The 26,160-nt window shown below is 39.1% G+C and overlaps 2 protein-coding genes across 2 annotated transcripts in view; both read left to right on the plus strand.

Moving 5' to 3' along the window:
- Positions 1-4,582, plus strand: part of GSR (glutathione-disulfide reductase) — a 42,168-nt gene extending 37,586 nt beyond the window's left edge. The window contains exons 12-13 of the mRNA XM_079140228.1: positions 458-591; positions 3,678-4,582. Of these exons, the coding sequence (XP_078996354.1) occupies positions 458-591; positions 3,678-3,827 (284 nt within the window). The 3' untranslated portion in view covers positions 3,828-4,582. The remainder of the gene's footprint in view (positions 1-457; positions 592-3,677) is intronic.
- Positions 4,583-9,386: 4,804 nt separating this feature from the next.
- Positions 9,387-26,160, plus strand: part of GTF2E2 (general transcription factor IIE subunit 2) — a 110,735-nt gene continuing 93,961 nt past the window's right edge. The window contains exon 1 of the mRNA XM_079140251.1: positions 9,387-11,608. The gene's annotated coding sequence lies outside the window, so the exon portion shown is untranslated. The remainder of the gene's footprint in view (positions 11,609-26,160) is intronic.

The raw sequence follows: 26,160 nt of genomic DNA on the forward strand, positions 1-26,160 counted from the left end.
TCACTCTATATGCACAGAGTATTTAAGAACACGGTTGTTCCCTTACATAAACACAATACAGTTTTCAAAATGAGAAAACTTCAATTGATAACAGTATTATCTAAACTTTAAACCTTATGCGAATTTTGCCAATTATGTAATATAATGTCATTTGAACATTTTCCCTCTCAAGTCCAGAATTCAGTCCAGGATAATGAATTACCTGTAGTGTTTATACCTCTGAAGTCTCCTTTAATCAAGAAACAAAATTTTTCAGCCTTTCTTTTTTTTTTTTTAGGTGCCCCCAGCATTTATTTTGTAGAATGCCCTTTATTTTGGTATTATTTGAGGCATCTTGTGATTTAACTTAGGTTAAGTATTTCTGGCCAACTTTTTTTTTTTTTTTTTTTTTTTTTTGATAGCTCAGTGTAATTATTTAGATTTTTTTGATAGATGCTTTTTTTAATGTTCATTATAGATGAGGCTGTTAATAAATATGGAAAAGAAAATGTGAAGATCTATTCAACCACCTTTACCCCAATGTATCATGCAGTGACCACAAGGAAAACTAAATGTGTGATGAAAATGGTTTGTGCCAACAAAGAGGAAAAGGTATGAAAAAATCCAGTAAACTAAACAATGCTCTGCAAAGTTGACAGGAGTCCTGGTAGTTTGGATGTCTGGGGCAGAGGCTGCGGGACCAAGTAGGTAAGCCTATGGGTTCAACTAGGCAGTCCCATTTTATATAGATACCTATTACACACACACAATGTATCTGTCCTTCATAGTATTTTCTTTAGAAATAACTTTCAACTTCTCTTAAAAAATGAGAATCAGGGTTGGGGATTTGGCACATGTTAGGCAAGAGTACTTGCCTATCATACGCAAAGCCCTGGGTTCAATCCCCAGCACCACCAAAAAATAAAAAATAAATTAAAAAGCCACCAAAAACCACCAAGAGCTTGTCAACATTGACTAGTAGACCAGAATAGATAGGAAACTCAGAAATACTGGTAAATGTTAGGGTATAATATAATTTTAAACACTATAAAACTGCAAAGCAATTTATTTAACCATTTTTTAAGATAATTTATGCTTTTGATTTAACTTTATTTTTAGTTATCAATGAGCCCTTCACATGTGATGCAGAGAATTGAACTCAGTGCCTCACACCTGATAGGCAAGTGCTCTACCACTGAGCTACCACCCCAGCCCTTGATTTAACTTTTTGAGAACCTGCTAAACTGTTCTTGGTGTCTGCACCATTTCATATCCTATCCCCACCATCCCATAATGTATCAGGTTTTCATTTCCTTCATTCCCTTACCAACAATTGTTGTCTTGTCTTTTTTATTAACAGTCATTCCTATGGGTGTGAATTGTGGTTTTGATTTGCATTTGAATCGGTTTCATTTTGTCATTAAAGAAATAGGTTTAGTTTGGGCCCTAGGCCAGAATTATTGGACTGTTTCTACTAATTAAATATTAAAGTGAAACAGCAATATTGCTTAGAATGAGGATCTTTCCCACTCCCTGTGCTGGGGCTTGAACCCAATGGCTGAGGCATGACAGGCAAGTACTCTACTACTAATCTATATGCCCTCCCACAACTGTTAGAAATGAGAATGTATTTTTGTTTGGGTTGTTCGTTTGTTTGTTTTTTGGAGGCAGGGTATCAATAGCGGGGGGGTTTAAATGAAGATTTGGATATTGCTTCCAACTTCTGTTATCAAAAAGATTATAGTCTGTCTAATTCAGTGTAAGCCAGAAACCACAGGTGTAGTCCCTAGCTTACAGAATTCAGCATCCCTGTGGACTGTCAGAAGCTGAGAACCAGAGCAGAGGAGGAAGCTGGGTGGCAGCAAAACAGAGCTTGCTATCTCAGTCCTGATGGCTTCTTGGTAGCCTAAGATTTCTTGATACTGGTCAGCAGGATTCCTGCTTATCTTGTCACATAAGTTATTTCTTCATACCATCCAATATTCAATTAATATGATTTGATGAATATTATTGACAGTCTTCTAAAGATGAAGAGCTGCAATATGGAGAGGCAGAATATGAGGTTCCTGCCATCATCAGAGACCCTGTGTAAGGTCAGTTAGATCACAGTAGACTTTGCTGTGTTTAATGCACACGCAATATTTGATTTGGGATTTTTTGGTTTTAAATTTATACACAATTTACCACCTTAATTTTTTTAAAAAAACTATCTTAATTGACTTTATTTTTGAATCAAGAATCAGACACTACTTCATTCCATAAAATAGAATAAGTGCTCCCATAAGTTGAAGTTTTATAGATAAAGACCGAAGAAAATAGAAACAAAGAACAAAAACCAGATTTTTCATTTCAAAGTTACTTTCCTTGTAAGGCAGACATAGGGAGGTGGAACAATAGGAAAATAATTAATATCAGGTTATTTCAATTACTCTTTTGTATAAGGATTAAAGCAGGGAACTTCATTTTTTTTGCCAGTAAAGCTGGCCTGCATCTTAACCATTTTTAAGTGTACAGTTGAGTAGTGTTTAGTGTCGTGCGCGCACCCCCTCCCTCCCCCTCCCCCCCCCCCCTCCTCTCTCTCTCTCTCTCTCTCTCTCTCTCTCTCTCTCTCTCGGGGATTTAACCCAAGGATGCTTTATCACTGAGCCATATTTCAGCAATTAAAAAAAAAATTTTTTTTTTTTTTGGGGTGCTGGGGATCGAACCCATGGCCTTGTGCTTCCAAGGCAAGCACTCTACCAACTGAGCTATCTCCTCAGCCCCAATTTTTTTTAAATTTTGAGAGAGTCTTGCTAAGTTGCTGAGGCTGTCCTTGAACTTCTGATCCTCCTGCCTCAACCTCTTGAGTTGCTGGGATTACAGGTGTGTAACACCACACCCAGCTAATTTTTGTTTTTTAATGGAATGATAAATATATCATAAAACAGTTTGCTGGAGATAGATATCATAAAACTGTTTGCTGAAGATAGACAACATATTGAGAAACTTCACAGTGAAATGGGATTAGAAACAAATGCCCTTTACGTCCTTTACATGGCCAACCAGCATATTTGGATCGAGCACCTCAGAAGTGTCTATCATTGTGTTCAGCCATGGGGGTAAAACGGGGAGCAGAAGCAGAAAGGGTCCCCTCTAAGTATTGATTAAAGTCTGCTGGGAAAGATGAACTGTAATTTTCTAATCCCCCTAAAAATATAACACTATGACTGTGATAGAACCATGACAGAGAACTAACTATTGGCACCGAGAATTCGTTTGATGGAATTTAATTTAGTCTGAAAGATATTCCTCTACAGCTATCTGAATCATTAGCTCTTAATAGAGGGGAGAACAGATAGAAGGACATGTTGTGCAAAAGAGATCATGGTTGGTACATGGGGCATCAGAAAATCTGGCCAGTCCAGAGTGAAAAAACCTGAGGAAGAACTGTTTGACATGGGCTGGAGGAGGACATCGAGGCAGTCCTACTCAGGGTCACATTTTTATGCCAAAGCAGGATTAAAAATATTCTAAGTTTTTTTTTTTTTTTTTTGTTTCATTTGTTTTTGTCATGCTGGGGCTAGAACCCAGAGTTTCATGCATGTTAAGCAAGCACTGTACACTACACTATACACCAGCCTGTAGGGTTTTTAATATCACATTTCTCTCATTGTGCACCAAATAAGAGATTTCTGTTCCATAATTTCTTCTTTCCTCAGGTGGTTGGGATCCATATGCAGGGAATTGGGTGTGATGAAATGCTGCAGGGCTTTGCTGTTGCAGTGAAAATGGGAGCAACTAAGGCTGACTTTGACAACACGGTTGCCATTCACCCTACCTCTTCAGAAGAACTGGTCACACTCCGTTGAGGATCCAGAGACTTCTGTGACTGGCAGTTGGGCCAGTGAACTTTCTGAGATGAACCAAACAATCACATTTACTTCCTGTTTCAGTTTTATATTTCTTTAATCAGGATCTTCTGATAGTGGAAATTTTCAGTAAAGAATGGAAATTATTTATGTAATCAGAAATGTGTTAATCCAGGCTTGCTTTTTTTCATTTGATCCTATCTCAATAATGTTTTTAAATTTTTTATTAACAGCTCCGTGCTAGTATTTTTTCCAGCCTCATCCCAAGTATAAAACTATGTGAAATATAATGAAGTTAATGTACTTGAATGAATATAGCTTCCCAATTTTATAAAGGATGGCAGCTCTTCATATTTAAGTGATGTACGTGCACAGAATCTATATTTTTGTGAAGCCAGTACTGTGTTCTGCATGTTGGAAAGCTGCTGCAAGGATGTGACTGTTCTCTAATCCCCTATTTTTATTCTTTTAAGTGACTTAAAGTGGTTTTTGTTCTTTTTTTTTTTTTTTTTTTTTTGAGATGAAGTGCATCAAACTTGGGAAGGATTCGAAGAGGCTGGTTAAATATGTGAGAGGCAGTCTAGAAGTAGGTGGATTCAGGTACTTCAAAAGTCCCTTCCTCTGCTAAGAATTCATAGCTCAATGAATAATTTCAACATTTGTATATGTTCTTGTCATTTTATTTTTTCTGACAATTGTTTCCAAAATTTGAAAATCACAGCATTTTCTTCTTATAAAATGTATCATCAACTTAATCAACATTGGTTTGTTTTCTAAGAATATTTTACATTGAAAGATGCTAAAACATATGAGGAAGAAAGATGATGTCTTTTGAAAATAAATACCAGAGAAGTCGGGTATGGTGGCACACACCTATATCCCACTTACTTGAGAGACTGAAGCAGGAGGATCACAAGCTCAAGGCCAGCCAGGGCAACTTAGCAAGATTGTGTCTCAAAAAATTAAAAAGGGATATTGCTCAGTGGTTAAGCACCTCTGGGTTCAATCTCTGATACCAAATGAATTAATTAATTTATTAAAAGGACTAAAAATTACACCTCGTTGGTATAGCACTACTGGGTTTAATTCTTGGTACAAATAGATAAATATAAGATGTATAAAAGAAATCTTCAGCAGATTAATGATTGATCTAGAAATACAACCTAAGTGATTAGGTTTTTAGCACTTTATTTCCATTGTCTTCATAAGCTAGTTATATTTTCCTGTGGTTTTCATACAGTGCTGCTGGATTTTTTTCATTAAGCTTTTCGTAAATATCTGAGTGATCCTGGCCAGTTGCTGCACTCATTTCTTAAGTAGACCCAATATCAATGAAAGAAAAGTATTGCATTAGTTATGTATTTGTGGTATAGCAAGAAAATAGGATCGCAAACCCTAGACATTGCCTGGGTCCCTTCCTTTTCCTACCAACCTAAGATAGTGGACCAAGTTTCTGGGCTCTCCTGTCCTGCTGGGTTTCTCACTCTGCACAGGTCTCAGACTTGAAGTGTGCCTCTGCCAGGAAAAGGGAAGTTCCCAGAAGTCACATCCATTCTAATATCATGCATTTTTTATTTTGTTTTTTGGTGCTGGGGATTTTTGCTCATGCATAGCATGTGATGTACCACTGAGCTACACTTCCAGCCCTAACATCATGTGTTTTTTGCAGGTGTGGTGGGGAGGATACCAGGGATTGAACTTGGGTACTTGACCACTGAGCCACATCCCCAGCCCTATTTTGTGTTTTATTTAGAGACAGGATCTCACTGCGTTGCTTAGCACCTTGCTTTTTGCTGAAGCTGGCTTTAAACTCGTGATCCTCCTGCTTCAGCCTCCTGAGCCACTGGGATTACAGGCATGTTCCACCGTGCCCTGCACATCATGTGTTCTTAATCCTATATGAATCCTTTGTTCTGCCTGTGTACTCATTCCATAGTAAAACAAGATGAAAATAACTACTCAAGTTCTAGCCCACATTCTCATTAAATTGACCCAGTCCTTGAGGTATTGTGGCCTAATAGCCTGTTACCCAAACCACTGGGGAATAAAATCTAGGTAGGTATGTTGTATGTGTAGCACATTGTATGTGCTCAGATATTTACTGAAGAAAAAACATGATCCTTGCTTTGAAGTAACCTTATATATAGTTGAGAGAGAAAACATTTCTGTGCAATTTCAAATAGTAGGACAATTAAGGACAGAATGGCCATATGGTTTATTGAGTAAGATGAAACACTTTTGGGTCTGAGGTATAGCTCAGTGGTAAAGCTACTATCAGTAGAGCCTAACATTGTAAGACCCTAAGTTTGATCGCTAGCACTGACAAATATAAAAAACAAAATCACTTTTGTGGGGTGGACCTCAGTAGTTGAACACAACTACTGAGTGTGAAATCCCCAGCATCCAAAAATAAATAAACATGTACAAATTGGAACAGTTTCAAACAAATGAAACACTATCATTCTGATTACACATTTTTTTTAATTTTTTTTTATTTTTTATTTTTTTTGATTACACGTTATTAGGTAAAAGTATCCTAATGCTGGGAAATCAGGAAGGCTTTAAGTTAGGATTAAAATTTGGGGACTAGAGAAAAGATCAGAGCAAGTAGAAAGTACAATGTAGGCAGAATTGTATTGCAGCTTAACAAGCTACCTGAGAATTTAGCTTAAAACAAACTTTTTCTTAAATCTCATGATTTTGTAGTCAGGAATTAGAGCCAGATAATCTGTTGGTGTTAACAGATCATCAGGTAGAATTCAACTGGACTGGTCTGGAGTCTTAAAGAGTCATTTATACTGTCACTTCAGTAGGGATGAGGGAAGGCTGTCCTCTGCTGAGACTGGCAACCAGAATGCCTACCCAGGACCTCAAGTAATATACTTGTGTCCTGGAATAATAGACTTATGTGGAAGCTCTGGGCTGCCAGAGAATGTTCTAAGAATCCCAGGCATATGCTGCAAGCTTTATGACCTCATCTTGACCTCATCTAGAATGTCACTTCTGCCACGTGATAATTGGCTAAACAAGTCACTAAGACCAGCTCAGATGTAAGAGGAAGTAAATTGCACTTCACTTCTTAATGGGAAAAGGGTAAAGAATTTGTAGCCATCTTTAATCACCCATACCTGGGATTTTATAAGACTTGCCATCACCTTTGTGTAGCTTCTCTAATAGCTTTGTTGTTAAATTGTTTCCATAACAACAAAACTATTACATATTGTCACATGGTAGGTCCATGCTACATGTTCATCTTGTGAATGTTATTTTGCACTTGGGTCAGTCAGTTCTGTCTTCTGTGTTGTGTATCATTTCTAGCATGTGATACATGCAGCAAGTTTGGATGCAAGAATGCAAAGTACGTTACATGATTTGTTTTCTTGTTTCTTTTTTCACTTGTTCTTTTGATATGCATGACAATAGAGTATTTAGACATATATATAGAGAGTATAACTTATTAGGATCCCATTCTTGTGGTTGTACATTATGTGAAGTTTCACTGGTCATGTATTCATATATGAACATAGGGAAGTTATGTCCAGTTCATGTCTTTTTTATTCTCATCTCCCATCCTTTCCCTTCATTCTCCATTGTCTGATCCAATGAATTTCTATTCTTCCCACCCCCTGTTACATGATTTTTTTACACTAAAATTTTTAGTGAAAAAAATTATTTTAGCCTTATACCTTTTGGAAAAATAATGTATTAGGGTTCTCAAGAGAAAAATATGTGTGTGTACATATAGAAAGATGATTATTAAGAATTTTCTCATGATAGTATGGAGGCAGAGAAGTCTAAAATTTGCATTGTAGTTCCACTGGCTGGAGACCCAGGAGAGCCAATGGTTCAGATAAAGTCTAAAGTCATCACTAGAGAATTCCCCCTTACTCTGAAAGTATATTTTGTTCTATTAAGGCCTTCAACTTGTTGGTTATGGCCTACCCTTATCATGGAGGGCAATCTGGTTTACCCAAAGTTCCCCAATTAATAAATAAATATTAATCTCATCCAAAAACATCCACCAAGTTGATACAGTAAGCATTACAAGTCTACTTCTTGTCAACTTGGCACCTATACACATCTTAAATCATACTTAGAATCCAGATAGACAGTGATAAGGCCTTACTTTGACCTATCATGATACAACTGTCTTACATACAAAACCTACCACTGAAAACACAAGCCCTTTTCTCAGAAGAGAATGCAAAAAGTACTTGGTTGATGTTTATTCTTTTTCAATAAAAATTCTTAAGATACTAGTGATAAGACTCAGGGTTTTATCACTAGCAAGGGAAGCATTCTACCACTGATCTATATCCCCAGCCCATGTTTACTCTTCTTGATATCCTATAATTTAAATTGTGATGTAAATTTAATATTTAAATACTATAAAGTTAATCTTATGTTGCATGATAAAGGATAAGTAAAGAATGAAAACAAAGATATCTGATAATGTGTGTGTATACATACCAGCAAACATAATAAGGAGGAAATACTCTAGACGATTATAGTCCTTTTTTCTGTAACTGGTCATATTGCTCTAACCCCCCTCCCCAACATACACATTTTTTAATTGATTCATTATAGTTGCACATAACTGATTGGATTCATTGTTACAAATTCTTTCATATACACAGTACACAGTATAACAACATAATTTGACCAATATTGCTTCCCAACACTTGGTAGCTGGTGTTCATAACAAAGTTCCTTAGCTAGTTATAATTCTTTACCTGGTGAGGTGACCCATGCTTTTGTTCCTGACAGTGTCTGTCCATAAGTAGTCCAGCCTGAATTGGCTTGTAGTTTTCCACAGACAATAACAGGACACGATCACACTAAGAGATGCCTTAGGGGATATCCTGTATTCCCCTCTCAACCTTCACAGTGGAGCAGCAGTCCAGCTTCCCCCTTGTGGTCAAGGATAACACCTGCCAACACTCTCAACTCCTTTATTTGCCTGTGGACTCAGAGGCATGAGGAGCACAAACTGACTGACTGGTTGGCTTACCTTCCAGCTCAGTGGAAATCTTTGTTATGGCAGTGTTGCTTGTAGAAGCATTCTTCCCATTGGAAAGACTTCTAAATCAGCAAATATAGAAAATGTACTATAAAAATAATATATTAATACAATATTCTAGTTCCCAGGAACAAGAAGCAAAAATTTTGCTAGTAGTCCACTGGAAGTAGTATCAAGTGGGGCCACACTCACTTCTAACCTTAATTCCTGGGCCTATGAACCCTGGCTATGAGCAGAAAGGTACTGATGGACACTGATTCAGGGCATATGCAGCTTACTGGACAACCTTTCCCCTGCCCTGCAAGGTAATGTCAACAAGCTGAAAAGGAACTAAATCTTTGAAAGGTCATGCCACTGTTTGATTGAGCCAGCTACAACAGGATGGTGGGGGACATGGTAAGAGTAAATTCTGTGACCATAGATCCATTGTCATACTTTATTTGCTGTGAAGTGAGCTCCTTGATCAGAAGCTGTGCTCTGTGAGGTCCTATGATGGATGGCAGTTTTGGCAGAAGTCTTGTGTATAGGAAGACAAATCTATTAGACAAATGTCTATTCCAGAAAAAATGCAATAGAAGCAGTTCAATGTAGTCAACCTGCCTCCAGAAAGCTACTTGATCTCTGAGGAATGGTTCCATATATTGTTGATCACTGCTGCTGGCAGATTGGGTATTTAGCAGTGGTCACAGTCAAAATAGCCTTGATGAATTTTAGGTCCGTGTCACTGAGTCCATGCATATCTTTCATTCCTGTCACAATAGCCACTTTGTTTATGAGTCTTTGGGGGTAGTGACAAAGGTAGCTAGGGAAAGAGGCTGGTGTCTATACCAGGTCATTCTATCCATTCAATTATTAAAATCCTCTGCTGAGGTCACTTGCATGTCAATAAGGTACACAAGTATATTTTTTACCCATTCAGAAAGATCTATTCACGTAACTTGCCCAGATTTCCTTGTTTCCAGTTTTCTTGTTGTTTTGAGTACCAGGGATTGAATCTAGTGGCACTTAACCACTGAGCAACATCCCCAGCCCTTTTTATTTTTTATTTTGAGATAAGATATTACTAAGTTACTCAAGGCCTTGCTAAGATGCTGAGGCTGGCTTTGGGCTTGTGATCCTCCTGCCTTATCCTTCTGAGCTGCTGGGATTATATCATGGACCACAGCCCCCAGCCCCTGTCACCAGTTTTCTAGTCATGTTCTTTCCAAGTTCCTGATGACAACCCAGATGTGCCATATCCACTTCTAAGCAAAATGTACAACCAGGTACCCTGCTTGAAGTTCTGCCCACTGGGAAGATTTCTCCTCACCACTGTCCTTCAGGGATGCCCTCCAAAGGAGCTACAGTGCTACTCCTGTCCACTAGCAGGTTCTGTCTGCATGTCCTGCAGAAACCTATAAACCAGGCCCATTTTCTCCTCCTTTTTCAGCAGATCAGAGGAAACTTGCCATGAGGTCATTGGTGCAGGCTAGGAGAAGGTAATGTGGGAAGAGTAGGACCATGGGTATTTGAGCCACTCCATGTAATGTATTTGTGCCTTGACCTACCTACCTGCTCAAGACCAATCAAATATGCCATTTCTACTTGATGATAGAGTGCTGTTGTGCACACCCAACTTTATGATTTGGTGCATCAGATAACACCTGGCTTATGATGGGCAGTTCAGATTTTACGGTAACCCACGATTAAACCTGCAGCTTCTACTAAGACCCAATAGCAAGCCAAAAGCAAACAACAACAACAACAAAAACCACCAAAAAGTTGTTTCTCAAAAGTGGTCAGTTGGGCTGGGGATGTAACTCAGTGGTAGAGTGCTTTCCTAGAATCTGCAAGGTCCTGAATTCAATCCCAAGTGCCACCAAAAAAAGAGAAAAAAAAGTAATTCTCAACAGAGGATGGTAGGACTTTGCTCCAAAATTCCAAGGGCTTGCACTGCAGTTCACTTCCAGGGGCCTGCTGAAGGATTCCAGTAGCTTCTCTGCTACTGACAATTCACATGTCATTGGATCTGCTGATTGGTACAGACCAAGAGGTGAAGTACCTTTCCCATCAGCCTGTACCTGTTGCAGAACCTTCTCTTGATCTAGATTCCACACACACACACACACACACACACACACAATTAGCTTTTTTGGGTCACTTGGTAAATGGGCTTGAGAAACACATCCAAGTGAAGAATATGTTGCTTTCAAAATGCAAAGAGGCCTGCTAGATGCTGTGGCTCCTTTTTGGTTATAGAAGGGTCAGACAACAACTTATCCTTTACCTTAAATGGGGTATCACTCCATGCCCCATACTGGTGAGACCTTAGACATTTCACTGAGGTAAATTTCCCATTCCATGGCATGTGAGTATCCTACCAAAAGAGTTGTTACTTCTCAGTTTCTAGATCATATCAGCAAATGCCTTCAATTCAGTGGACCAGTGTGATATCTTAAGGAAAGGAAAGGAAAGGAAAGAGCCCTGTGAACTAAATTATGACTGGCTGGAGAGTTGATGTGTTCCTGAGATAAGACAGTAAGGGTGTGTTTCTGGCCTTGCCAGCTGAAAACAAACTTCTGGTGGCCTTTATTGATAAATATGGGGAATGCATTTTCCAGATCAACAGCTGCATACCAGGTAACAGGGGATATGTTAATTTATTCCAGCAATGAAACCACATCTGGTACAGCAACTGCAGTTGGAGTTCCCACCTGGTTAAGCCTGTGATAATCTATTGTCATCCTCTAAACTCTGTCTGTCTTCTGCACAGGCCAAACAGGTGAGCTAAATGGGGACATGGTGGGAACCACCCTTCTGCTTTTTTCAGGTCCTTGATGGTGGCACTAATTTTGGGAATCTCTCCCAATATTGCTTCTGACTTACTATTTTGCTAGGTAGGGTCAGTTCTAGTGGCTTCTACTTGGACTTTCTCATCATAAAAGCACTCATTCTACAGATCAGGGGATCCATGTGGAAATTCTGCCAGTAGTGGAATATGCCTACTAATTATGCATTCCTGGACTGGGGGAAATAACAGGAGGGGTTCAAGGATCCACTGGGCACACACACACACAGACCTGAGCTAAAATTGCATTTATCACCTGACTTTAAGCCCCTATTATGACATGTGAACCACAGTAACATTTTGTGTGCCTTGGAATTAGTGTCAGTTCAGACCCTATGTTCCTGAAAGTTTGGATTATTCCCTTTTTCCCAAGGCACAGGTTAAAAATCTTAAGTCCCTTTTGGGGAAGATGGGAAAAAGACAATTTTTGGTGGTGTTATAGGATCCTTCCTGAAGGGAACCTGGCCTCCCCTTCATTCGAGTGGTTCTGGGCCTATAAACTGGGTCAAATTGAGGAATTGATTGAAGGGCTATGACTTTCTGTTTTTAGGTCTCAACCCAGACTTCTGTTCACTTGACCTAGATTTCTTCCAATTATACAGAGAATGTAAGATTTAATAGCTTGTCCATCTGTTTCACAGCTAGAAACACCATGATTAACTAGTTGATGCCATAAGTCAGGCCCTTCTGATTAACTGCTGACTTTACTATCCATTACAGTAATCACACCTACTTGCCTTTGGCAATTAGTTGCTGCCACTTGGCCTCTGTCACTCTGGGATTCTGGGTGTTCAGTGAGATTTTATGTGCAATAAGAGAAGAATATGTCTTCTCCATGTGGTGTCAGATCATTCTTGGATGTCAAAGTCTTTTTTTCTTAGACATTTATGGGTGACGTGTGTGTGTGGGGGGGTGGTATTGGGGATTGAACCCAGGGCCTCCCTTACTAAGTCCTTTTTATTTTCATGGAATTATGTCAGATGGATGGAACTAGATACCATCATGTTAAGTAAAATAAGTCAAACTCAGAAGGTCAAGGGTCATGTTTTCTCTCATATGCAGAAGCTAGAGAGGAAAAAGGCAAAGAAAAGTGGGGTGGATCTTCTAAAAATCAAAGGGAGATCAATAGAAGAAAGGGACAAAGGGGTAAGAGATGAGAAGGGGGAAATGCTGGGGCGTGATATTGGCCAAATTATGTTGTTATGTTATGTAGACATGAATATATAACAACAAATTCCATCATTATGTTCAACTATAATGCACTAATAAAGGGAAATTTTTTTTTAATTTTTATTTTTTTATTCCTAAATGTACATGATAGTAGAATGTACTTTGATACATCGTATATAGCTGGAGTATAATTTCTCATTCTTCTGGTTGTACATGATGTAGAATCCCATATTACATAGGGTAATAATGTCTGACTCATTCTACTATCCTTCCTACCCCATACCCCCTCCCTTCCTTTCACTCCCCTCTACCTTATCTAAAGTAACTCTATTCTTCCCTAGCACCGCCCCTCCTTATTGTGAATTAGCATCCATATATCAGAGGAAACATTTGCCTTTGGTTTTTGGGGATTGGCTTATTTCACTTAGCATGATATTCTCCAGCTCCATCATTTATTGGCAAATGCTATAATTTCATTCTTCTTTAAGGCTGAGTAATAGTGCATCACACACACACACACACACACACACACACACACACACACACATATATATCTCACACATTTTCTTTATCCATTCATCTGTTGAATTGCACCTAGGTTGGTTCCATAGTTTAGCTATTGTGAGATGAGCTGCCATAAACATTGATGTGGCTGTATCACTATAATATGCTGATTTTAAGTCCTTTGGATATAAACCAAAAAGTGGGATAAGTTCCATTCCAAGTTTTCTGAGGAATCTCCATACCTCTTTCCATAATGGTTACACTAATTTGCATTCCTGCCAGCAATGTATGAGTGTATTTTTCCCCACATCCTTGCCAAAATTTACTGTTTTTTATATTGCTATAGATAATAACTATTTAACTTTAGTGTTTATTAATTATATGTTCTCAGTGTACAGCGCTGGCTTTGGAAATTTAGGAACAAACAGGTTTGGGTTTTGATTTGCTATTGCCATGTAACAAACCACCCCAAAACTCAGTGGCTTAAAATGATAATCATACCTCTTGTAGATTGACTGCTACACTTGGTCTGGTGACTCTGCTGGGGGTCATTTGGTCTGGGCAAGCAGGAGAACCCAAGACATGTTCTTTTCATGGTTATGGAACTTGTGTAAGAACTAAACCTTAAATGTTAAGCATCCTTTTTTCCTCAAAAAAGAACTTTGAAATTGAATGCAGCCTTTCCTTGGTATATCCCCATCTTAATGTTGAAATTCTGTATTTCTCTAAATTGCTGGATAAAAATACATTTTTATTTTCAGACACAGTCTGGTTGAGTTGCCCAGGCCGGCCTCAGACTTGTGAATTGCCTGCCTCGGCTCTCCTAGTACCTGGAATTATAGACATGTGCCAAGTATTCAGCCATTGGTGACTTTTGAGATTCCAATTTTAGGGGATTGGAAGGGAGAAAAAGTGAAATAAAAGTGTTTGAAAAGAAGGCTGGGGATGTAGTTCAGTGGTAGAATGCTTGCCTAGCATGTGCAAGGCCCTGAGTTCAATCCTTAGCACCATGATAAAAAAAATGATTGAAAAGATATTTCATGATGAGCAAGAAGTGACAGCAATCTAAAAAACTATTCATTCAGTCATTCAAAAGAATATTACCTTTTAGCAAATGTTGCATTGACTACATTCTAGTCCTTCCCTGACCCAGGGATTTATTATGTGCCTATGAAGGTTTATTCTGAAGATAATAGTAGGACTGCTAGGGAAGGAAGAAGCTATTTGAAAATGAAAAAAATGTGCATGCTTTTACTGAGGGATTGGAGCCAGCATGCAAGGGGTGGAGACTGGTGATTACAAAAGAGGGTAATTAAAGGAATAGATTTTTTTTTTTTTTCCAGAGCAAACATTGAATATTTTTTTCCCTTGGGTATTGAATCCAGGGCCTAAAGCATGCTAAGCAAGAGCTCTACCCCAGTCCCAACATTGAATGTTTTTTTAATGCTTTTCTTTTTATTTGCAAAGGCAAAAAGATCTATTTGCATCATGATTAGGAATAAGGATATATTTATTCCCCTTAATCTCACGCCAACCTCCAAAATAGATCTGTGGTCCCTCAGATGTACAACCCTAGATTTGAAAACTGGCCCCAACCTATTGTTCCAGCCTTATCTGCCTTTTAGTACTCCACATTCCTGCTGGACTGGAAGGACAACTCATCCATGCAAACCTATACCCTCTATCTGGTAGGGATGATTTCTTTGCTGTTTGCAGCACCATCTTCTCTAGTTGTCTCTGCTTCTGGTATCCTGCTTTTCCTAAGAACTTGACCTCCCTACACAGAGTGACCTCCTCTTCCCCACAGACAAAGCAAGCTTTCTGTCTTCATTCCAATTCTTTTTAATTGTGTCTCCCAGATTGCTTTCTCTCACTCAGGCTGACTAGTACTCTCGGTCTTTGTGGGGTTGCCTTGTCCACTAGACAATGTCTTGAAGCAGAAAGTGTCTTATTTGTTTTATATTTGTTTATTCTTCCTCACATTCAGACACCATATTTGATCCACAATTACTTGTGGAATAAGAACATGCTCCAGGAACAGGTGAATCAGGTTATCCCAGAATATTAAACTTCTTCCTATTTATGAAGTTAACACCTTCTGACAGATGTGTTCATTGTTTGACTAATACTTAATGATTGCAGCCTATGTACTAGGCTGGTTACTAGAAATTTACAATAGACACAACTCTGTCTATGGGAAGCTTACACTCAAGTGTCGAAAATTGTCTTTTAGAGAATCATTTAGAAAACCACTGCTTCAGTTTACCAAAAATATTTTACCCCTAATGGTAGTATGATGGCTGCCAAGACTCCTGCCAGTGAGTGTTCCTACTCTGGATGTCTCCTCCCTTTGAATGCAAGCAGACATGAACATGAAAGGATATCACTCCTTTGAATATGTTATAGAAGGGCTTTGCAAATGTAATCAATGTGATAACACAGCAATTGAGTGGAGCTGACTTAATCGGGTGGAGTCAAGAACAAGTCAGGGAAATTTTTGATTTGAAGGCAAACTCTTCTGGTCTTTTCAAAGCATGTTATAAAACTTGAGAACTACAATAGAATGAATAGGACATAACTTTCCTATGTTCATATATGAATACATGATCAGTGTAACTCCACATCATGTACAACCACAAGAATGGGAAGTTATACTTCATGTATATGTCAAAATACATTCTACTGTCACATATAACTAAAAATAACATACAAAAATATTGTCATTAAAAAATAAAATTTGGGGAACTGGTTGGGAAACAGCCTTTTTAAAAAAAATTAAAATATATATGCTCACAATTATGTAAATTAAATATAATTAATTACAATTAAGTTATATTCAACAAAGATTAAAAACACTCAAAACTTACCATGCGTAGTAATATTTTTTGTTACCCATTCTATTGAGGTTATTTACTCTCACTGTATTTTTTTGGTAGGAATACTACTGGCAATGGGCTACTACACATCTCTTCCCAATTTGTCGTTCAGTGATATTGATTCAGTTGCTTGAAATTGGTCATGATATTGGCATTGACACCACAGAAATTAGCAATACTGCAAACTGGGGCTACCCTGCCCACAGGTCCAGTTGCACATTTATCAGCACTCCACTGGAAACCAAGTAGATAGTGTCACCTTTTAGGAACCAGAGGGACATAAAAAGTGGAACAGAGTTGGGGAGGAAAATATTTATGTTGAGGTTTGAATATGTTGAATTTGAGGGGCCTATGGAATATCCATGTGTACATGAAAGACTGAAATCCAAAACTATTTTAGTTGGAGAAAGAGGTTAGAAGTACCAAATCAGCACATAGGAGTTAGATGAAGGCAAGTGAACAGTCTGAGGACACATCCTTTTAGATTGTATTAGTTTTTTTCTAAATGAAATATATTGCCTTGTTTATATCTAATTCAATTTATTTATTAGGTGGTGCTGAGATTCAATCCCAGGGCCTCATGCATTCCAGACAAGTGCTGTACTTCCATACTTTACCCCAACACGCAATAGCAATTTGAAAAAGATATTCACCTTTTGTAAGTCTTTCTAAGCTATCAATTTTATGCTTTCACATTTTGTCAATGTATGCAACATTGAATTAAATTACATAATTACAATAGCAAGTACAACTCCCATAAACCAGTTTGGGCACACAGTTGAGTCTCGTCGGTAAGCACATAATTTGACCAATGGGAGCAAAAGTTCAGAGTTTTCTAAGTAGCCCACACAGTTTGGAGTGCAATTAACATCAGTCAGTATGTTTGTCAATTAGGTGGAGATGATCAATTAAGAGAGTCTCTACTGTAACAATAGCAATAGCTCAAATGTATCAGATGCTATGATTCCATGAACCAAGTCTCTAAATGTTCAAAATCATACAAGGTATTAAAAGTTGAAGTAAAGCATGAAAATCCTTTCTTTCGAGTAATTCCACCACCCATCTTATATTTTTAAACAAAAGTGTTACATCTGGGTATTACAATTTGTTGCCTGATCTCTAAGATCATTGCCTTGAAAACCTAACAAGATTGAGAATGCAACTCAGCAATAGAGTCCTTGTCCACTGAGTGCAATGATCTGGGTTCAATACTATAAAAATAAAACTGAAAAAAATCTACATATTAAAACCTTTTTTATTTTTTGGCTTACTTAGGTGTGGCAAATCCATGTGTACCTCAGAATACGTAATTAATTTACAGGTATTTGTATACTTAATTCCAGTGTATGTGTATGTGTGTGTATATAAATATATATATATATATATATATATTTTTTTTTTTTTTTTTTTTTTTTTGGTGGTGGTGCTAAGGATTGAACCCATGAACTCATATATGCTAGATTAGTACTCTACCACAGAGCCACACCCCAATCCCTGGTAATTGCTATAATCAAATTTCCAATCAGTGTAATTAGTGGTGAGTTTGCTTAGTGTGATGAGACTTCTGTGATTTGGTAATGGGTTTATGTTGTCTAAAGTGTCTTTTTTTTTTTTTTGGTGGGGGGAGGTGCTACGAATTGAACCCAGGGTCTTGTGCATGTTAGGCAAGTACTCTACCACTGAGCTACCTCCCAGCCCAAAAGCAGAACTACTTTTCCCTTCCCAAAATTGTAGTCCTAGGAATGGAGGTGTAGCTCAGTGGTAGCGCCCTTGCCTGGCACTGTGGGCGGGGATTGGGGGTTGGTGGGGGCAGTAATATTTTTTGTTCTAACAATATAATCTGACAAATGCTTTTTGGGTTTTTGTGTATAAATAATGATGAGGAAGTATCTCTGTAGCTACTGAAAACAATGGGATTGGACAGGTAGTTGGGGAACACTGCTGGCAATCTTTGCGTGGGTGTGTGATATTTTTCTTTTTCATTTTTTAGTTTTATTTCATTTTGATACTGAAGATTGAACTCAGAGGCACTTTTACCACTGAGCCACATTCCCCAGCCCCTTTTATTTTTTGAGACAGAGTCTCTAAGTTGCTTAGGGCCTCACTTAAATTGCTAAGGTTGACTTTGAACTCACTTTCCCCTGCCTCAGCCTCCTGAGTTGCTGGAATTACTGTCATGGGCTGCTGTGCATGGCTCTTTTTCTCTTTATTAATGCAGTCTGGTTGTACATAATAGTGGGACTTTTTACATATTCACATATGCACATAATTTGGTTGATTTCATTCCTTGGTAACTACCATCTCCTTCTTCCCTCCCTTTGGTCCTCTTCCTCTACCCTACTATTTTCATGAATTCTTTTTTCTAGAATTCTATTTTCAAGAATTCCCCCATTCTTTTTTTTTTTTTTTTCTCTCTCTCTCAAGTTTCCATAACATGAGAGAAAACATACAATCCTTGACTTTCTCAGTCTGGCTTATTTTGCTTAACATAATACTCTGAAGTTCCATCCATCTTCCTGCAAATGACATAATTTTTTTCTTTATGACTGAATAAAACTAATGTTGCTACCTTCTGATTGCTGTTTTGAATGATTTAACGGGTAGCAGCTGTGTTTACAGGCAGTGGGATATCTCTTATATTCCCTCTCTCTGAATAAAGTTAGTTTCCACTGGCCAATAGAAATTAGTATCTCTGTATTCTGCTTCAGGGTGTTGGGCAAATCCTGAGGTGTTTTTTTTTTTTCCCCCTTCTTTTTGTTTTGGTGGTGCTATGGATCAAACCCAGGTCCTTGCACACACTACGTAAGTGCTGGATATACCACTGAGCTACATTCAGCCCTATCTTGAGGTTTTGACTAGATTCTTTAATGCCTTAAGCACAAACCAGCAAGGACAACCAAATCCTTGTGATCAGTTACCACTTATAAAATGCTTTCAAAATAGTTGAAATTTAGAAAACTATTTAAGGAGGTCTCACTTATGAATTACTGCAAGACACAAAATTGTATGGAGCAATTTCCACTCTTTAAGTGGTGCTACTTTTCCTCATGTATCTTTATTTCTTTTCCCCAGTGCTGGGGATTGAACCCAGGTTGCTCGACCAGTGAGTTATACCCCCAACCCTTTTTACTTATTTATTTTTTATTTTGAGTCAGTGTCTTGCTTAGTTGCTCAGACTGGCCTGAAACTAGTGATTCTCAGCCTCCCAAGTAGCTAGGATTACAAGTGTGCACCACTGTGCCTGGCCCTCATCATCTTTCTTTTAGAACCGGAGTACAATTAATTTTTATTATGCATAGTAGTTACATTCCATGAAGTTGCACAAGTACTGAACATTGTTTCCAGGAGAAATACAACTGTAGGTACCTGTGGGACTCTGGCCACAACATTTTCATCAACTGATCAACACTTATTTCATGTATGTTTTTGTTGAGCAGTAACTTATTTGGTATATCTTATTGATAGATTAACATTGAACTTGTGGCCAACAACACTTCAACTCTTGTCTAAACGAAGCTTATCTAACACAGGTATTTTCCTCCTATGGCACATCACACCCTTCTTGCCTTTAAGAACACTAGATAGCACTTCTCTACACTTTGGGGCCATTTTTTGTGTGTGTGTGTGTGTGTTTGTTTTTCTTTTTTCTTTTTTTTGCAGTGCTGGGGATCGAACCCAGGGCCCTGTGCTTGCAAGGCAAGCACTTTACCAACTGAGCTATCTCCCCACTTTGGGGCCATTTTAAACAATGAAATCACAAAGAGGCACAGGAGTGATAAAAATATGGCACTAACTAGACCATGAAAAGAATACCTCTTTACAGGACAAGAGCTGAAAGGAGAAGGCAGAAAGTCATCTTGTTCCACAGGCACATTGGGCAACTCTCTACACATGTCTGCAAATGAGTGTGAAATGGCCGCAAGCATTGATTTTTTTTTAACCTATAAATCTGCATTTTAATGTTAATGGAAGTTACAAATGGGTATCAAGAGGTAAAAATCAAAGAAGACACTATAAAGTCATGTTATATAGCTCAGTTTTCACAGTGGTTCAAACCTAAGGGGCATTGGTTCATGCTTTAAGTTTATATGTATACAATCTCTAATCTTCAATATCCTTGACAAAATGACTTTAGAATCCTAAGCTTGGTTGTTTCTTTTTTTTTAATTAATTTTTTTATTTGTACTAATTGGTAACATTGATTTTCAAGTTACAAATAAATTTTAATGATGATGGATTGGCAAATACAGATCCACAAATCATGAAATAATCAATATTTAGATGTATTGAAACAAAGGAGAAGCAGTTATCTAAGAAGTGCCTGTACCAGAAAAAAAGAAAGGAAAAGTTGCTGGATGGGTAATAACATGAGATGTCATTCCCAGGCAGGTTTGGGATTGCTGGCAAATACTTCAAGAAGTACAAGGAGGGGCTGGGGAGATAGCTCAGTCGGTAGAGTGCTTGCTTTGTAAGCAGAAGGCCCTGGGTTCGATCCCCAGCACCAAAAAAAAGAAGTGCAAGGATTAATTTCCCCTGATCCCTATTTCTGGGCGATGTGCTGCTCCCTGGTCCTCTGGCACAGGCCTTTGCTAGTGAGTCAAGGAACTCTCACACCCGGTGGCTCTGCAGGCTGAGGCAGGAGGATCGCAAGTTCAAAGCCAACCTCAGTAATTTAGGAAGGCCCTAAACAACTTAGTTAAGGCCCTGTCTCAAAAAAAAAAAAAAACAATAGTTGAGCCTCAGGTAAACAGAATTTCGAAGGGGTATTATTCATTCATTCTTTTTATAGTACTAAGGATTGAACCAGGATCTCCCACATGATAGGCAACTGTTTGACCACTGAGCCACATCTCCAGTAGGGATATCATTTATGAATTCCATTAAGGTGCATATGAGGAAAACTCAACTGTAGTGGCTTAACCCAGTTGGAAGAAGTCTGAAGGAAGTACCACAATGTCATTGATGTTCATTTATTTTTCTCTCACTGTGCTGAGAAGGTTGATTTCATCCCCATGTTTGCCATTTGAAAAACAGCTGTTTCATCTCTAGCCTCACATGTGTGTTTCAAATAGGATGAAGAATAAGGATGGAATGGTATCTGTATTAGGAAACAAACTTCCTGGAATTTTGCAGTAGGTTTCTGTCTATGTGGAAGCCATGTGTCACATGGACATCCTAGTTGCAAGAAGCCTGGCAAAGCAAGCATTTTAGCGGAATATACTCCTACCCTGAACAAATTCAAAGCTCATTTAGCAAGAAAGGGTATGGTTGAGAAGGTAATCAGTAGAGTATGACACATGTTTTATTTATTTTTTATTTTTACTTCTGGTACTAGAGATTGTACCCAGGGGTACTTAACCACTGAACCACTTCCTCAGCCCTTTTTATTTTCTTATTTTGAGACAGGGTCTCCACTAAATTGCTGAGGCTGGCCTTGAACTTGTGATCCACCTGCCTCAGCTTCCTGGGTTGATAGGATTAAAGGCATGTGCAACATGGGCTCTGATATGTTTTGAAATACAGGTTTTAATATTATTTAATATTGCAAGATCAACAGATAAGAGAGAACTGCCATTAAAAATATTGTTGTTATTCTTCTGGATCCCAAGAAGTGGGACATGACATGTCATGATGAGGGAGAGACAAGGGGAAGCACTTAGGTCAGTCAGGGGCAAAGGAAGTAGAAGGAAAATGTGAGCAAGAGATTTTTATTGTGGTTTCCATGGAAAGAAATATGCAGACTGGGTAAACAGGTTAAGGATTGGCTAACTGAATAATATCTGCATGCTCTAGGGCATAGGGGCTGTCTCTCTGCCTGGTACCTGGTTGTCCTTGGAGTGTTTAGAACAGGTAGACAGTATAAGAGCTGATAAAGAAGGTCATTGGGGATGTGGGTCCTGGCTTTTTAGGTACACTTGTGTACACATTCCTAGACTTTTACTTGCCCTAGGAATTGGCTAGCAATGGGAGGAGCAGTCCCACCAGCTCAGCAAAGCCCTCAGATATAAAAGCATCATAACACAGTAAATGAAAGACATGGTTAATACAACATGGTAGGTGTTATTCTCTAGAGAAGGAGTGCAAAATTCTGGCCCTCAAATAAAAACGGATATTTCGAGCAGAGGGAAGCCTAATTCTTGAGTGGATTCGTGAGAGCTGCTGTGATCCCCTGAGGATACAAGACCCTAGATTCTTTCCTCTTCCCAAGTGGACTCTACCAGTGATTCTTCAGGCAGTTTCCAGCAGCCTTTTGATCTTGAACTAGGGCATCATCTTTGATTTCTTGAGTTTTTCTGGGTCTTCAGTCTCTTGAACTGTGCAGGCCCTGGTTCCTCCAGCTCTCCAGTCTGTAGACCACCATTGTAGACTATCCAGCTTCTGGTAGGGATTAAAGTAACACCACCCAGGTTCCCAGTCTATGGTTAGAAATCCCCAGGAGGCCAGAGGAATATAAAAACACAAAGACAGCTGCCTGTTAAGTCCTACACAGGTATTTGGTGGTACCTGATGTGAGTCTGAAGACAGCATGGGGCAGCCCTTTCCCTGCTATGTGTCAGGGTCCTGGGATTTCCCAGACCAGGGGCCAGGGACATCTAGGCCTCCAGCCCTGAGCTCCATATATCCTGGGCCCTGACCGCTGCCCTTTTTTATCCACCGGGATGATATTTCCTATGATAGCCAAGACTTCAACTGCGACCTGCTTGGCACACTCCGAGGGCGTCTTCGCTGGGATTGGTCGGGAAAAGGTGACTTTCCCAGAGCACACAGCACCTTACACCAGGACACAGTGCCGCCAGTCCTCGACCGCGCATCCGTGACCCAGAAGAAGCCCCAGGTGCCCCCAGGAAAGTCAGGGGTCTCGAAGGTGCCCCGCCATCGCCTGCCAGCTGGGGCTCCTTTGGCCTGTTCCCGGTGCATCAGTGACGGATATCTGGAGCCCAAGACCTCTGATGGTAGTACCTCTTGTAAGAGTTGTCTTCCTCCTTCCCCCGCCCACCGCCATGGCACCAGCCAAGGCTGCTGGGAGTGGATTCGGAGCCTTCTGCGCCTGAGTCCCTGAGGCTGCCTGAGTCTGCAACCACAGGAGCGCTGAGATTTCCGCTGCAACCCTTGGTTGGGCCAGCCTTTTGGAAGAGATCACGTAACAGTAATGCTTGTGCGTTTGCTAGTACACCAAGAAAGTTTCTCTGCAGAACTTTTGTGCATTTTTCTTTTGTCTTCTCATTAAAATCGTGCTCATATGAGAAAACAAACAAACAAAAAACCAGATATTTCACACACAAAAAAATATTCAGCATTGATTCTGAATTGTGCCTTGATAAGCTAGGAGACCCTTGTTTATGTGTAAATTCCATCACAGAAAATTGAAGTAAATCCACAAGTACTCTCTTATTTATTTGGTACTGGGGATTGAACCCAGAGGTGCTTTACCACTGTGCTACATCCTCAGACCTTTTTATGATTTATTTACTTGTCACTTTACCACTGAGTCATGTTCCTGGTCCTTTGTTTTATTTTGAGACAGCATCTCACTAAGTTGCTGAGGTTGACCTCGAATTTACCATCTTCCTGCTTCAGCCTCCTGAGTTGGTGGATTACAGGTGTGTGCCACCATGCTGGCTCTCTTATTATTTAAATTTTTTTTTTTAGTTATAGATGTACACAATACCTTTATTTTATTTTTACATGGTGCTGAGGATCAAACCCAGTGCCTCACATGTGCAAGGCACTGAGCCACAACCCCAACCCTCTCATTATTTTATTGCCATATTTCCTTAAAGAGTATGTCAATATTTAAACCGTATTAATTTTAAGATATTAAATTAGAAGTTAATCATTGTTTTATACATGATGATCACCTGACCTTGTGCTTAATTTTGGTCTTTAACTTTTGTTAAGCAGATTCATTTAGTGAAGTAGCACCATCTAGTGGACAATCATTGGAAATAAAAATGTGTGACCATCACATGTGTACGGTGCTTTAATAAAGTCCACCATATATTAGTAAAGTCACATGAATTGAACAGAAAAGAGCCCAGAAATATATACATACATATATTATATTATTAAGGCAGCATTTAAAATCTTGAGGAAAGAAAAGATAATATAACAAATGAAAACTTGGGGATAGGTGACCAGTTCTTTGGGAAAGAAGGGCCCCCAACTCATACCCCAATTAATTTCAACTCATACCCCAATTAATTTCACATGGACTAATATTTGAAATGGGAAATATGAAGTTAGTTCTAGAAAAGCTTTTCCTTCTTTTTTCTTCTTTTCTCTTTTGTGGTACTGCGGATCCACAAAACAAGAAAGAAAGAAAGACCAAAAAAAGCTAAAAGGCAAGCAAGCACTGGGCAAGTACTTTACAACTCAGCTACATCCTCAACCCTAGAAAATGTCTTTTTAAATGAGACATAGTAGGATTGGGTGTAGCTCAGTGGTACAGCACTTGCCTAGCACGCAAAAGGCCCTGGGTTTGATCCCCAGCATTACTTGTCAAAAACCAAGACAACAGGGCTGGGATCGTGGCTCAGTGGTAGAGTGCTTGACTAGCCTGTGTGAGGCACTGGGTTTGATTCTCAGAACCACATAAAATAAATGAATAAAGGTCTATCAACATCTAAAAAATATATACATTTTTAAAAATTAAAAAACAAGATGACAAAACATACAACAACAAAAAAATGCACACACAAAACAAAAGAAAGAGACCACATGACATCATGTACAGAATCCCCAGAAGAATGGGTGTTGGCATTTGACAGCATAGAAAATTAAAACTTCTGGATAACTGTGCTATGATAGTGTGTGAGCTTCCTGTTTCTGTAACAAAATACCTGAGAAAATCAAAAAGGGGAGAGGTTTACTTTGTCTCACAGTTCCAGAGGTTTCAGTTCAAGGTTGGTTGGTTCTATTGTTCTGGGGCCTGTGGCAGCTGGGAAGCAAAAAGATAGGAAGGGGCCAGGGTCCCAATATCTCCTTCAAGGGGGAGCCTCCAATGTCCTAACTTAATTCCAGTAGGCCCTGCCTCTTCAAGGTTCCACCATCTCCCTAAACCACCACAGATTGGTGACCACACATGGGCCTTGGCAGAACATATAAGATCCAAACCCAGGGCTTCGGTACTGCTTGCAGCCCCCAGTACAGCTGGCAGCCCCCACCACAGTTGGGGAGGCTCATTGTGACCCTGCCCTCGGGATGTCACCGCCCAGACCCCATCGTCCAGGGGCGGAGAAGGGAGCGATCGTGGCTCTGGCAGGCTCAGTCCCGAGCTGCGGGGATGACGAGCCCAGGCAGCCTCAGGTCTTGGTTTTAGTTCTGTTTTTGACAGCTCAGTTCTGTTCTACTTTGGGAGAGAGGAAGTCAAATGCCCCTTTTAAACACACTCTTCAAAACTCATCTCCTGGGTTACTGTTTTACAGAGTTAATGAAAGAGTGGAGGCAACCTTGCTGGAGATGAAGATTTTACAATATTAGAAGGGTTTTTTTTTTTTTCTTTTAAAAGTCTCGATTGGTGACTTGTCTCCAGTTGCCGATTTTCAATCAAGGATTATATCCCGTTGCAGGAAAGCTTTTTTTTTTTTTTTTTGGTGGTACTGGAGATCGAACTCAGAGCCTTAGTGCTTGCGAGGCAAGTACTCTACCAGCTGAGCTATCTCCCCAGCCCTTTGGCTGTGACTCGCAGAAAAGCTTTTTAATTGCTGTTTGCTTCATCAGCAATGTTTTTTACAATCTCAAGGAAAAAATATGTCCCCGAAATTGAGTTTACTGTTGCTTATATTTGGACTCGTTTGGGGATTGATGTTACTGCATTTACTTTTTTTTTTTTTTTTTTTACAATTTCCAGCAACAATTTTTAATTCCTTATTTTGTTGTATACATGAAGGTTTCTATTACCCAAATGTCTGATTCTTTTTCCTTGACAAATGAATG

This window comes from Sciurus vulgaris (assembly GCF_902686455.1).
Source record: "Sciurus vulgaris genome assembly, chromosome: 5".
NCBI classification, from domain to species: Eukaryota; Metazoa; Chordata; class Mammalia; order Rodentia; family Sciuridae; genus Sciurus; species Sciurus vulgaris.